The sequence below is a fragment of the Salvelinus namaycush genome, chromosome 2, assembly GCF_016432855.1.
Source record: "Salvelinus namaycush isolate Seneca chromosome 2, SaNama_1.0, whole genome shotgun sequence".
NCBI classification, from domain to species: domain Eukaryota; kingdom Metazoa; phylum Chordata; class Actinopteri; order Salmoniformes; family Salmonidae; genus Salvelinus; species Salvelinus namaycush.
This window is the reverse complement of record NC_052308.1, coordinates 5,774,414-5,789,949: the sequence shown is the minus strand read 5'-3', so window position 1 is coordinate 5,789,949 and position 15,536 is coordinate 5,774,414. Positions and strand designations below refer to the sequence as shown.

At 46.2% G+C, this 15,536-nt stretch overlaps 1 protein-coding gene across 1 annotated transcript in view; it reads left to right on the top strand.

Moving 5' to 3' along the window:
* Positions 1 to 206: 206 nt before the first annotated feature.
* The window catches only part of LOC120020235 (plasma membrane calcium-transporting ATPase 2-like), a 28,988-nt gene continuing 13,658 nt past the window's right edge, over positions 207 to 15,536 (top strand). The window contains exons 1-4 of the mRNA XM_038963768.1: positions 207 to 238; positions 5,137 to 5,350; positions 12,472 to 12,683; positions 14,320 to 14,427. Of these exons, the coding sequence (XP_038819696.1) occupies positions 5,161 to 5,350; positions 12,472 to 12,683; positions 14,320 to 14,427 (510 nt within the window). The 5' untranslated portion in view covers positions 207 to 238; positions 5,137 to 5,160. The remainder of the gene's footprint in view (positions 239 to 5,136; positions 5,351 to 12,471; positions 12,684 to 14,319; positions 14,428 to 15,536) is intronic.

Below are 15,536 nucleotides of genomic sequence, written 5' to 3'. Positions count from 1 at the left end.
GCCTTCACTGGGGCCGCGAATACACAGTAACAAACACACAGCTGACTGTCGACGTGGGGCTGTCATAGTGCCTTCACTGGCGGCCTGCATCACACAGGTAACAAACACACAGCTGACTGTCAACGTGGTGGCTGTCATAGTGGCCTTCACTGGGCCTGCATCACACAGGTAAGAAAACACAGTGCCTGTCAACGTGGTGGCTGTCATAGTGGCCTTCACTGGGGCCTGCATCACACAGGTAACAAACACACAGCTGACTGTCAACGTGGTGGCATGTCATAGTTGCCTTCACTGGGGCCTGCATCACACAGGTAACAAACACACACAGTGACGGTCTCAACGTTGGTGGCTGTCATAGTCGGCCTTCACTGGGGCCTGCATCACACAGGTAACAAACACACAGTCGCACTGTACAACGTGCGTGGCTGGCTGTCATAGTGGCCTTCACATGGGGCCCTGCATCACACAGGTAACAAAAACACACAGCGATATGTCAACGTGGTGGCTGCTCAGTGGCCCTTCAACTGGGGCCTGCATCACACAGGTAACAAACACACAGCTGACTGTCAACGTGGTGGCTGTCATAGTGGCCTTCACTGGGGTCCTGCATCAACAGGTAACAAACACACAGCTGGACTGTCAACGTGGTGGCTGCATAGTGGCCTTCCACTGGGCCTGCATTCACACAGGTAACAAACACACAGCTGACTGTCAACGTGGTGGGCTGTCATAGTGGCCTCACATGGGGCCTGCATCACACAGGTAACAACACACACACAGCTGACTGTCAAACGTGTAGTGGCTGCCATAGTGGCCTTCACTGGGGCCTGCATCACACAGGTAACAAACACACAGCTGACTGTCAACGTGTGGCTGTCATAGTGGCCTTCACTGGGGCCTGCATCACACAGGTAACACACACACAGCTGACTGTCAACAATGGTGGCGTCATAGTGGCCTTCACTGGGGCCTGCATCCATCACAAGGTAACAAACACACAGCTGACTGTCAACGTGGTGCGTTATAGGGGCCTTCACTGGGGCCTGCATCACACAGGTAACACACACCACGATGACTGCAACGTGGTGGTGTCATAGGTGGCCTTCACTGGGGCCTGCCACACACAGGTAACAAAACACAAGCTGACTGTCAACGGTGGTGGCTGTCATAGTGGCCTCCACTGGGGCCTGCACACACAGGTAACACAACACACAGCTGACTGTCAAACGTGGTGGCTGTCATAGTGGCCTTCACTGGGGCCGCATCACACAGGTAACAAACACACAGCTGACTGTCAACGTGGTGGCTGTCATAGTGGCTTCAATGGGGCCTGCATCACACAGGTAACAAACACACAGCTGACTGTCAAAAGTGGTGGCTGTCATAGTGGCCTTCACTGGGGCCTGCATCACACAGGGAAACAAACACACAGCTGACTGTCAACGGGTGGACTGGTCATAGTGGCCTTCACTGGGGCCTGCATCACACAGGTAACAAACACACAGTCGACTGTCAAGTGGTGGCTGTCATAGTGGCCTTCACTGGGGCTGCATACACAGGTAACAAAACACACAGCTGACTGTCAACGTGGTGGCTTCCATAGTGGCCTTCAATGTGGGCCGCATCACACAGGTAACAAACACACAGCTGACTTCACGTGGTGGCTGTCATAGTGGCCTTCACTTGGGCCTGCATCACACAGGTAACAATACACACAGCTGACTGTCAACGTGGGTGGCTGTCATAGTGGCCTTCACTGGGGCCTGCATCACACATGTAATCAAACACACACGCTGACTGTCAAAACGTGGTGGCTGTCAATAGTGGCCTTCACTGGGGCCTGCATACACAGGTAACAAACACACAGTGACTGTCAACATCGGGTGGCTGTCATAGTGCCTTCATGGGGCCCTGCATCAACACAGGTAACAAACACACAGCTGACTGTCACCGTGGTGGCTGTCATAGTGGCCTTCACTGGGGCTGCACACACAGGTTAACAAAACACACAGCTGACTTCAACGTGGTGGCTGTCATAGTGGCCTTCACTGGGGCCTGCATCACACAGGTAACAAAACACACAGCTGACTGTCAACGTGGTGGCGTCATAGATGGCCCTCTTCATGGGGCCTTGCCATCACACAGGTAACAAACACACAGCTGACTGTCAACGTGGTGGCTGTCATAGTGGCCTTCACTGGGGCCTGCATCACACAGTAACAAACACACAGCTGTACACTGTCAACGTGGTGGCTGTCATAGTGGCCTTCATGGGGTCGCATCACACAGGTAACAAACACACAGCTGACTGTCAACGTGGTGGCTGTCATAGGGCCTTCACTGGGGCCTTGCACACACAGGTAACAAACACACCAGCCGACTGTCAACGTGGTGGCTGTCATAGTGCGCCTCACTGGCCTGCATCAACAGCAGGACTAAACACACAGCGAACTGTCAACGTGATGGCTGTCATAGTGGCCTTCACTGGGGCCTGCATCACACAGGTAACAAACAACAGCTGACTGTCAACGTGGTGGCTGTCCATAGTGGCCTTCACTGCTGGCCTGCATCACACAGGTAACAAACACACAGCTGACTGTCAACGTTGGTGGCTGCGTCATAGTGGCCTTCACTGGGGCCATATCACACAGGTAACAAACACACAGCTGCCAATGTCAACGTGGTGGCTGTCCAGTGGCCTTCACTGGGGCTGTAATCACACAGGTAACAAAACACACAGCTGACTGTCAACGTGGCGCTGTCATAGTGGTCCTTCAGGGGCCTGCAGCACACACAGGTACAAAAACACACAGCTGACTGTCAACGTGGTGGGTGTCATAGGGCCTTCACTGGGGCCTGCATCACACAGGTAACAAACACACAGCTGACTGTCAAACGTGGTGGCTGTCATAGTGGCCTTCACTGGGGCCTGCAGTCCACACAGGTAACAAACACCAGCTGATGTCCAACGTGGTGGCTGTCATAGTGGCCTTCACTGGGGCCTGCATCACACAGGTAACAAACACACAGCTGACTGTCAACGTGATGGCTGTCATAGTGGCCTTCACTGGGGCCTGCAATCACACAGGTAACATACACACAGCTGACTGTCAACGTGGTGGCTGTCATAGTGGCCTTCACGGGGCCGATTCACACCAGGTAACAAACCACAGTGACTGTCAACGTGGTGGCTTGTCATAGTGGCCCTTCACTGGGGCCTGCATCACACAGGTAACAAACACCAAGCTGACTGTCAACGTGGTGGCTGTCATAGGGGCCTTCACTGGGGCCTGCATCACACAGGTAACAAACACACAGCTGACTGTCAATCGGGTGTGGCGTCATTCGTAGTGGCCTTCACTGGTGGCCTGCTCACACAGGTAACAAACACACAGCTGACTGTCTTTCGTGATGGCTGTCATAGTGGCCTTCACTGGGCCTGCATCACAGGTAACAAACACACAGCTCACTGTCAACGTGGTGGCTGTCATAGTGGCCTTCCCTGGGCCCGACATCACACAGGTAACAACACACAGCTGACTTCAACGTGGTGGCTGTCATAGTGGCCTTACTGGGGCCTGCATCACACAGGTAACAAACACACAGCTGACTGTCAACGTGGTGGCTGTCATAGGGCCTTCACCTGGGGCCTGCATCACACAGGTACAAACACAACAGCTGACTGTCAACGTGGTGGCTGTCATAGTGGCCGATCACTCCCCGGGCCTGCCCATTCACACAGGTAACAAACACACAAGCTGACTGTCAACTGTGGCTTTCATAGTGACCTTCACTGGGGGCTGCATCACACACGGTAACAAACACACAGCTGATGTCAACGTGATGGTGTCATAGTGGCCTTACTGGGGCCGCATCACACAGGTAACAAACACACACAGCTTGCGTCAACGTGATGGCTGTGTCATAGTGCCTTCAGTGGGGCCTGCATCACAAAAGGTAACAAACACACAGCTGACTGTCAACGTGGTGGCTGTCATAGTGGCCTTCACTGGGCCTGCATCACACAGGTAACAAACACACAGCTGACTGTCAAAGTGATGGCTGTCATAGTGGCCCTTCACTGGGGCCTGCATCACACAGGGTAATCAAACACACACAGCTGACTGTCAACGTGATGGCTGTCATAGTGGCCTTCACGGTGGGCCTGCATCACACAGGTAACAAAACACACAGCTGACTGTCAACGTTGCGTGGCTGTCATAGTGGCCTCACTGGGGCTGCATCACACAGGTAACAAACACACCATGACTGTCAACGTGATGGCTCTGTCATAGTGGCCTTCACTGGGGCTGCATCACACAGGTAACAAACACACACAGCTGACTGTCAAACGTGATGGCTGTCATAGTGGCCTTCACTGGGGCCTGCATCCCACAGGTAACAAACACCACACAGCTGACTCGTCAACGTGCATGGCTGTATAGTGGCCTTCACTGGGGGCCTGCATCACACAGATAACAAACACACAGTCACTGTCAAAGTTGGTGTCTGTCATAGTTACCTTCACTGGGGCCTGCATCACACAGGTAACAAACACACAGCTGACTGTCAACGTGTGGCTTGTATAGTGGCCTTCACGGGCCTGCACACAGCGTAACAAACACAACACGAGACTGTTTCATACTGTCGATGGTGCAGTCATATGGCCCTTCACTGGGGGCCCTGACATCACAACAGTCTGCTCACCAGTGTAATCAGAATGAACAGTGAGGGTGAGAGGGGACATCCCTGCATTGTACCCCCTTTGGAGCAATACGTTTTAACGTGCCATTCCATCGGTTGGTGATGACTGTGACACTGGAGCTAAGAGTTTTAATCGATCCTGTGAAATAGAAACCAAACCTGTATGTCATTGTACCATTGTAGATGTATGATTCTCCCCTGTATGATTCTCCCCTGAAGACAGTCCAGATGTTGATCTGTAGTCTCTAATGTTAACCATCCTGTGTGTTCCTGTAGGATTCTCCCAGCCTTTAATAACCCTGTGTGTTCCTGTAGGATTCTCCCAGCCTTTAATAATCCTGTGTGTTCCTGTAGGATTCTCCCAGCCTTTAATAACCCTGTGTGTTCCTGTAGGATTCTCCCAGCCTTTAATAACCCTGTGTGTTCCTGTAGGATTCTCCTCTGAAGGCGGTCCAGATGCTGTGGGTGAACTTGATAATGGACACCTTTGCGTCCCTGGCCCTGGCGACCGAGCCCCCCACCGAGGCCCTGCTGAAGAGGAAGCCGTACGGCCGCAACAAACCGCTGATCTCCAGCACCATGACCAAGAACATCCTGGGACACGGCATCTACCAGCTGGTCATCATCTTCTCCCTGCTGTTCGTCGGTACGTCATTGTCTTTTATCAGTCCTCTCCTATTGGATATGTATTGGACAGTATAGAGAGAGAGGATGGACAAAGGAGATGGTGTGCTGAAATAACAGTGGGCCCAGATTGGAACCCAGTTTATGTGTTCTGGAATCCAGAGGCCTTGTCTTAGACATCTAGACACACAACTAGTTAATGTGTTCTGGAATCCAGAGGCCTTGTCTTAGACATCTAGACCACAACTAGTTAATGTGTTCTGGAATCCAGAGGCCTTGTCTTAGACATCTAGACCAAACTAGTTAATGGTTCTGGAATCCAGAGGCATTGTCTTAGACATCTAGACCACAACTAGTTAATGTGTTCTGGGATCCAGAGGCCTTGTCTTAGACATCTAGACCACAACTATTTAATGTGTTCTGGGATCCAGAGGCCTTGTCTTAGACATCTAGACCACAAACTAGTTATGTGTTCTGGAATCCAGAGGCAGTGTCTTAGACATCTAACACACACTAGTTATGTGTTCTGGGATCCAGAGGCCTTGTCTTAGACATCTAGACCACAACTAGTTACATGTGTTCTGGGATCCAGAGGCTTGTCTTAGACATCTAACCAAAACTAGTTAATGTGTTGGGATCAAGAGGCCCTGTCTTAGACATCTAGACAACAACTAGTTAATGGTTCTGGAATCCAGAGGCCTGTCTTAGACATCTAGACCACAACTAGTTAATGTGTTCTGGAATCCAGAGGCCTTGTCTTAGACATCTAGACCACAACTAGTTAATGTGTTCTGGATCCAGGCCTTGTCTTAGATTAGACCACAACTAGTTAATGTGTTCTGGGATCCAGAGGCCTTGTCTTAGACATCTAGACACACAACTAGTTATGTGTTCTGGAATCCAGAGGCTGTCTAGACATCTAGACCACAACTAGTTAATGTGTTCTGGATCCAGAGGCCTTGTCTTAGACATTAGAGACCACAACTAGTTAATGTGTTCTGGAATCCAGAGGCCTTGTCTTAGACATCTAGACACCAACTAGTTAAGGTTCGGGATCCAGAGGCCTTGTCTTAGACATCTAGACCACAACTAGTTAATGTGTTCTGGAATCCAGAGGCCTTGTCTTAGACATGTAGACCACAACTAAGTTAATGTGTTCTGGATCCAGAGGCCTTGTCTTAGACATGTAGACCACAACTAGTTAATGTGTTCTGGGATCCAGAGGCCATTGTCTGTAGATAGTAGACCACAAATATGTAATGTGTTCTGGAATCCAGAGGCCTTGTCTTAGACATCTAGACCAACAAATAGTTAATGTGTTCGGGAATCCAGAGGCCTGTCTTAGACATGTATATCTAGACCACAACTAGTTAATGTGGTCTGGGATCCAGAGGCAGTGTCTTAGACATGTAGACCACAACTAGTTAATGTGTTCTGGAATCCAGAGGCCTTGTCTTAGACATCTAGACCACAAACTAGTTAATGTGTTCTGGAATCCAGAGGCCTTGTCTTAGACATCTAGACCACAACTAGTTAATGTGTTCTGGAATCCAGAGGCCTTGTCTTAGACATCTAGGACCACAACTAGTTAATGTGTTCTGGGAATCCAGAGGCCTTGTCTTAGACATCTAGACCACAACTAGTTAATGTGTTCTGGAATCAGAGGCCTTGTCTTAGACATCTAGACACACAACTAGTTAATGTGTTCTGGAATCAGAGGCCTTGTCTTAGACATCTAGACACACAACTAGTTAATGTGTTCTGGGATCCAGAGGCCTTGTCTTAGACATCTAGACCACAACTAGTTAATGTGTCTGGAATCCAGAGGCCTTGTCTTAGACATGCTAGACCACAACTAGTTAATGTGTTCTGGGAATCCAGAGGCCTTGTCTTAGACATCTAGACCACAACTAGTTAATGTGTTCTGGCTCCTAGGCCGTGTCTTAGACATCTAAGACCCACGAGTTAATGTGTCTGGGATCCAGGGCCTTGTCTTAGACATCTAGACCACAACTAGTTAATGTGTTCTGGAATCCAGAGGCCTTGTCTTAGACATCTAGACCACAACTAGTTAATGTGTTCTGGAATCCAGAGGCAGTGTCTTAGACATCTAGACCACAACTAGTTAATGTGTTCTGGGATCCAGAGGCAGTGTCTTAGACATCTAGACCACAACTAGTTAATGTGTTCTGGGATCCAGAGGCCTTGTCTTAGACATCTAGACACACAACTAGTTAATATGTTCTGGAATCCAGAGGCAGTGTCTTAGACATCTAGACACACAACTAGTTAATGTGTTCTGGGATCCAGAGGCCTTGTCTTAGACATCTAGACACACAACTAGTTAATGTGTTCTGGAATCCAGAGGCAGTGTCTTAGACATCTAGACCACAACTAGTTAATGTGTTCTGGGATCCAGAGGCCTTGTCTTAGACATCTAGACCACAACTAGTTAATGTGTTCTGGAATCCAGAGGCAGTGTCTTAGACATCTAGACCACAACTAGTTAATGTGTTCTGGAATCCAGAGGCCTTGTCTTAGACATCTAGACCACAACTAGTTAATGTGTTCTGGAATCCAGAGGCCTTGTCTTAGACATCTAGACACACAACTAGTTAATGTGTTCTGGGATCCAGAGGCCTTGTCTTAGACATCTAGACCACAACTAGTTAATGTGTTCTGGAATCCAGAGGCCTTGTCTTAGACATGTAGACCAAAACTAGTTAATGTGTTCTGGAATCCAGAGGCCTCGTCTTAGACATGTAGACCACAACTAGTTAATGTGTTCTGGGATCCAGAGGCCTTGTCTTAGACATGTAGACCACAACTAGTTAATGTGTTCTGGAATCCAGAGGCCTTGTCTTAGACATCTAGACACACAACTAGTTAATGTGTTCTGGGATCCAGAGGCCTTGTCTTAGACATCTAGACCACAACTAGTTAATGTGTTCTGGGATCCAGAGGCCTTGTCTTAGACATCTAGACACACAACTAGTTAATGTGTTCTGGGATCCAGAGGCCTTGTCTTAGACATGTAGACCACAACTAGTTAATGTGTTCTGGAATCCAGAGGCCTTGTCTTAGACATCTAGACCACAACTAGTTAATGTGTTCTGGGATCCAGAGGCCTTGTCTTAGACATCTAGACCACAACTAGTTAATGTGTTCTGGAATCCAGAGGCCTTGTCTTAGACATCTAGACACACAACTAGTTAATGTGTTCTGGGATCCAGAGGCCTTGTCTTAGACATGTAGACCACAACTAGTTAATGTGTTCTGGAATCCAGAGGCCTTGTCTTAGACATCTAGACCACAACTAGTTAATGTGTTCTGGGATCCAGAGGCAATGTCTTAGACATGTAGACCACAACTAGTTAATGTGTTCTGGAATCCAGAGGCCTTGTCTTAGACATCTAGACCACAACTAGTTAATGTGTTCTGGAATCCAGAGGCCTTGTCTTAGACATCTAGACCACAACTAGTTAATGTGTTCTGGAATCCAGAGGCCTTGTCTTAGACATCTAGACCACAACTAGTTAATGTGTTCTGGGATCCAGAGGCCTTGTCTTAGACATCTAGACACACAACTAGTTAATGTGTTCTGGGATCCAGAGGCCTTGTCTTAGACATCTAGACCACAACTAGTTAATGTGTTCTGGAATCCAGAGGCCTTGTCTTAGACATCTAGACACACAACTAGTTAATGTGTTCTGGGATCCAGAGGCCTTGTCTTAGACATCTAGACACACAACTAGTTAATGTGTTCTGGGATCCAGAGGCCTTGTCTTAGACATCTAGACCACAACTAGTTAATGTGTTCTGGAATCCAGAGGCCTTGTCTTAGACATCTAGACCACAACTAGTTAATGTGTTCTGGGATCCAGAGGCCTTGTCTTAGACATCTAGACCACAACTAGTTAATGTGTTCTGGGATCCAGAGGCAGTGTCTTAGACATCTAGACCACAACTAGTTAATGTGTTCTGGGATCCAGAGGCAGTGTCTTAGACATCTAGACACACAACTAGTTAATGTGTTCTGGAATCCAGAGGCAGTGTCTTAGACATCTAGACCACAACTAGTTAATGTGTTCTGGGATCCAGAGGCCTTGTCTTAGACATCTAGACCACAACTAGTTAATGTGTTCTGGAATCCAGAGGCAGTGTCTTAGACATCTAGACCACAACTAGTTAATGTGTTCTGGAATCCAGAGGCCTTGTCTTAGACATCTAGACCACAACTAGTTAATGTGTTCTGGAATCCAGAGGCCTTGTCTTAGACATCTAGACACACAACTAGTTAATGTGTTCTGGGATCCAGAGGCCTTGTCTTAGACATCTAGACCACAACTAGTTAATGTGTTCTGGAATCCAGAGGCCTTGTCTTAGACATGTAGACCACAACTAGTTAATGTGTTCTGGAATCCAGATGCCTCGTCTTAGACATGTAGACCACAACTAGTTAATGTGTTCTGGGATCCAGAGGCCTTGTCTTAGACATCTAGACCACAACTAGTTAATGTGTTCTGGGATCCAGAGGCAGTGTCTTAGACATGTAGACCACAACTAGTTAATGTGTTCTGGAATCCAGAGGCCTTGTCTTAGACATCTAGACCACAACTAGTTAATGTGTTCTGGAATCCAGAGGCCTTGTCTTAGACATCTAGACCACAACTAGTTAATGTGTTCTGGAATCCAGAGGCCTTGTCTTAGACATCTAGACCACAACTAGTTAATGTGTTCTGGAATCCAGAGGCCTTGTCTTAGACATCTAGACACACAGCCAGTTAATGTGTTCTGGGATCCAGAGGCCTTGTCTTAGACATCTAGACCACAACTAGTTAATGTGTTCTGGGATCCAGAGGCCTTGTCTTAGACATCTAGACCACAACTAGTTAATGTGTTCTGGGATCCAGAGGCCTTGTCTTAGACATCTAGACCACAACTAGTTAATGTGTTCTGGGATCCAGAGGCCTTGTCTTAGACATCTAGACACACAACTAGTTTATGTGTTCTGGGATCCAGAGGCCTTGTCTTAGACATCTAGACCACAACTAGTTAATGTGTTCTGGAATCCAGAGGCCTTGTCTTAGACATGTAGACCACAACTAGTTAATGTGTTCTGGGATCCAGAGGCCTTGTCTTAGACATGTAGACCACAACTAGTTAATGTGTTCTGGGATCCAGAGGCAGTGTCTTAGACATCTAGACCACAACTAGTTAATGTGTTCTGGGATCCAGAGGCCTTGTCTTAGACATCTAGACCACAACTAGTTAATGTGTTCTGGGATCCAGAGGCCTTGTCTTAGACATCTAGACCACAACTAGTTAATGTGTTCTGGAATCCAGAGGCAGTGTCTTAGACATGTAGACCACAGCTAGTTTGCTGCAGGAGGAACTGGTGCACTTCACAAAATATATTGCATCATGAGGTAGGAAATGATGTGGATATTTTGAAGCAACATCTCAAGACATCAGTCAGGAAGTTAAAGCTTGGTTGCAAATGGGTCTTCCAAATGGACATTGACCCCAAGCATGCTTCCAAAGTTGTGGCAAAATGGCTTAAGGACAACAAAGTCAAGGTATTGGAGTAGCCATCACAAAGCCCTGACCTCAATCCTATAGAACATTTTGGGGCAGAACTGAAAAAGCGTGTGCGAGCAAGGAGGCCTACAAATCTGACTCAGTTACACCAGCTCTGTCAGGAGGAGTGGGACAAAATTAGACAACTTATTTGTGGGAGCTTGTGGAAGGCTACCTGAAGCGTTTGACCCAAGTTAAACAATTTAAAGGCCATGCTGCCAAATACTACTTGAGCGTATGTAAACTTCTGACCCACTGGGAATGTGATGAAAGAAATAAAAGCTTAAATAAATCATTCTCCCTACTATTATTCTGACATTTCACATTCTTAAAATAAAGTGGTGATCCTAACTGACCTAAAACAGGGAATTTTCACTAGGATTAAATGTCAGGAATTGTGAAAAACTTAGTTTAAATGTATTTGGCTAAGATGTATGTAAACTTCCGACTTCAACTGTACGTTTTTCCAGCAGCAGACTATGATCGATAATGTCAAAAGCTGCACTGAAGTCTAACAAAACAGCCCCCACAATCTTTTTATCATCAATTTCTCCCAGCAGATCATCAGTCATTTGTGTAAGTCCTGTGCTTGTTGATTGTCCTTCCCTATAAGTGTGCTGAAAGTCTGTTGTCAATTTGTTTACTGTAAAATAGCTTTGTATCTGGTGAAACACAATTTTTTCCAAAAGTTTACTAAGGGTTGGTAACAGGCTGATTGGTCGGCTATTTGAGCCAGTAAAAGGGGCTTTACTATTCTTGGGTAGCGGAATTACTTTAGCTTCCCTCCAGGCCTGAGGGCACACGCACTCTAGTAGGCTTAAATTGAGGATATGGCAAATAGGAGTGGAAATATCGTCCGCTATTATCCTCAGTCATTTTCCATCGAAGTTGTCAGACCCCGGTGGCTTGTCATTGTTGAAAGACAATCATTATTTCACCTCTTCCACACTAACTTTACGGAATTTAAAATTACAATGCTTCTCTTTCATAATTTGGTCAGATATTATAAAACTTGTTTTGTTTTTGTTTTTGAGCAGAAAATGTACTATTTGGCTAATTGTGTGATGTAGGTGTGTTGCTGTGTTAAGAGTTTAGCAAAAGTATTGGTATAGGTAAACGCTTGTCAATGGGAATATAGAGGATTCTACAACCTGAAAGTAGTGTATGGGCCGCAAGAAACTGCAATTCATGGTTCGGTTTTGCCCCTACAAACTTCAGCTTACTTTAGCCCCAGCTTCAAATCTATGGCAGTGATAAGAACTTCTCCAGGTGAGCAGATTTTTAACAACAATATATCTGTCTCTTCTCTCTTTCTCCCTATCTCTCTCTCCATTTCTCTTTCTCCCTATCTCTCTCTCCGTTTCTCTTTCTCCCTATCTCTCTCTCCGTTTCTCTTTCTCCCTATCTCTCTCTCCGTTTCTCTTTCTCCCTATCTCTCTCTCCGTTTCTCTTTCTCCCTATCTCTCTCTCCGTCTCTCTTTCTCCCTATCTCTCTCTCCGTTTCTCTTTCTCCCTATCTCTCTATACCTCTCCATCTCTTCCCTCTCTTTCTCTCTATCTCAGGTGAGCAGATCTTTGACATAGACAGTGGTCGTCACGCTCCGCTCCACTCCCCTCCGTCAGAACACTACACCATAATTTTCAACACCTTCGTCCTCATGCAGCTTTTCAATGAGATCAACGCCAGGAAGATCCACGGAGAGAGGAACGTCTTCGACGGAATCTTCAGGAACCCCATCTTCTGTTCCATCGTCTTCGGAACATTCGCCATCCAGGTAAGAACATTCACCATCCGGGTAGGAAACATTCTCCGTCCGGGTAGGAAACATTCTCCGTCCGGGTAGGAAACATTCTCCACATTCTCCGTCCGGGTAGGAAACATTCTCCGTCCGGGTAGGAAACATTCTCCGTCCAGGTAGGAAACATTCTCCGTCCAGGTAGGAAACATTCTCGTCCTATGGGTCCTGTCTAAAGTAGTACACCCTATTCCCTATGGGCCCTGGTCTAAAGTAGTGCACCCTATTCCCTATGGGCCCTGGTCTAAAGTAGTGCACCCTATTCCCTATGGGCCCTGGTCTAAAGTAGTGCACCCTATTCCCTATGGGCCCTGGTCTAAAGTAGTGCACCCTATTCCCTATGGGTCCTGTCTAAAGTAGTGCACTACATAGAGCAGAGGTGTTCCATTGGGGACGCAGGCAAAGGTTAGGACTTGAAGCTTACTGTAGCTGTTCCTGACCTGATGCTTAGTCCAACACAAGAGATCCTGATCACTGAAGCCTTGACAACATACGGCTGGGAGCAACGAGTGTTTCAGGGAGTGACCTGTTTCACGTCTGGATGGACATCTAGATTTCTATTGTTCAGTTTGGAGGTTTTATATTTCCCCCCTGGGTGTGTGTGGGTGTGTGGGTGAGTGTGTGGGTGGGAGGGTGGGTCCAAGTAGGATAAATTGCCATCCAAGTAGGATCAATCGCCATCCAGGTAGGATCAATCGCCATCCAAGTAGGAACAATTGCCATCCAGGTAGGAACTATCGCCATCCATATAGGAACTATCGCCATCCATGTAGGAACTATCGCCATCCATGTAGGATCAATCGCCATCCATGTAGGATCAATCGCCATCCATGTAGGATCAATCGCCATCCAGGTAGGAACAATCGCCATCCAGGTAGGAACAATCGCCATCCAGGTAGGAAAAATCGCCATCCAGGTAGGAACTATCGCCATCCAGGTAGGATCTATCGCCATCCAGGTAGGATCTATCGCCATCCAGGTAGGATCTATCGCCATCCAGGTAGGATCTATCGCCATCCAGGTAGGATCTATCGCCATCCAGGTAGGATCAATCGCCATCCAGGTAGGATCAATCGCCATCCAGGTAGGAACAATCGCCATCCAGGTAGGAACAATCGCCATCCAGGTAGGATCTATCACCATCCAAGTAGGAACAATCGCCATCCAGGTAGGATCTATCGCCATCCAAGTAGGAACAAGCGCCATCCAGGTAGGAACAATCGCCATCCTGGTATAAACGTTCCTTATGGGCCCTGGACTAAAGTACAGCACTTCTGTACAGCACTTTGAGATATCAGCTGATGTACGAAGGGCTATATAAATACATTTGATTTGATTTGGGTGTGTCGGTGTGTGTGTGTCTGTGTGTGTGTATGTGTGTGTGTGTGTGTATGTGTGTGTGTCTGTGTCTCTGTGGGTGTGTGTGTGGGTGTGTGTCTGTGTCTGTGTGTGTGTGTGTGTGTGGGTGCAGTAGGAAACTTGAGGTGCAGGTATTCAGCACCAAGGATCTCCGGCCCAAATTCAAGCACAGTGTTTGTGTAGATGCAGATAGATAGAGGTAGATGTAGGTATCATGCAGATTCGTCATGTAGTTTCCTATCTGGGTGTTTTCCAGATTGTGATCGTACAGTTTGGAGGGAAGCCGTTCAGTTGTACTCCTCTGGATTTGGAGAAGTGGGGCTGGTGTACCTTCCTTGGACTGGGAGAGTTAGTCTGGGGACAGGTAAGAATATCTTGACATAACTATAAATATATCTTGGCATACCTGTAAATATATATTGACATACCAATACATATATATTGGCATACCTATAAATATATATTGATATACCTATAAATATATATTGACATACCAATACATATATATTGGCATACCTATAAATATATATTGACATACCTATAAATATATATTGATATACCTATAAATATATATTGACATACCAATAAATATATATTGACATACCAATACATATATATTGGCATACCTATAAATATATATTGACATACCTATAAATATATATTGATATACCTATAAATATATATTGACATACCAATACATATATATTGGCATACCTATAAATATATATTGACATACCTATAAATATATATTGATATACCTATAAATATATATTGACATACCAATAAATATATATTGGCATACCTATAAATATATATTGGCATACCTATAAATATATATTTACATACCTATAAATATATATTGACATACCAATAAATATATATTGGCATACCTATAAATATATCTTGACATACCTATAAATATATATTTATATGCCTTGACAAACCTTTACAAACCTTGATTCCACATTTTGTTTGTGTTTCAGCCTGAATTCAAAATTGAATACATTGATTGTTCTCTGTCACCCAGCTACACACAATACACCACAATGACACAGTTAAAACATGTTTTTAGAAATGTTTGCATGAGTAGCAGGCCATTTACTCTGGGCACGCTTTTCATCCGGACGTGAAAAAACTGCCCCCTACCCCAAAGAAGTTAAGTCAAAACTGTAACTCAGCCACATTCGCTGTCTTCTGGATAAGCATCTTCATTGCAGATTTGGCCTTGTGTTTTAGGTTATTGTCCTGCTTCTTTTTATCCTGAAAAACTCCCCAGTCCTTAACGATTAGAAGCATACCCATAACATGATGCAGCCATCACTATGCTTGAAAATATGGAGAGTGGTATTCCGTAATGTGTTGTATTGAACAGATGGAGAGTGGTACTCAGTAATGTGTTGTATTGAACAGATGGAGAGCGGTACTCAGTAATGTGTTGTATTGAACAGATGGAGAGCGGTACTCAGTAATGTG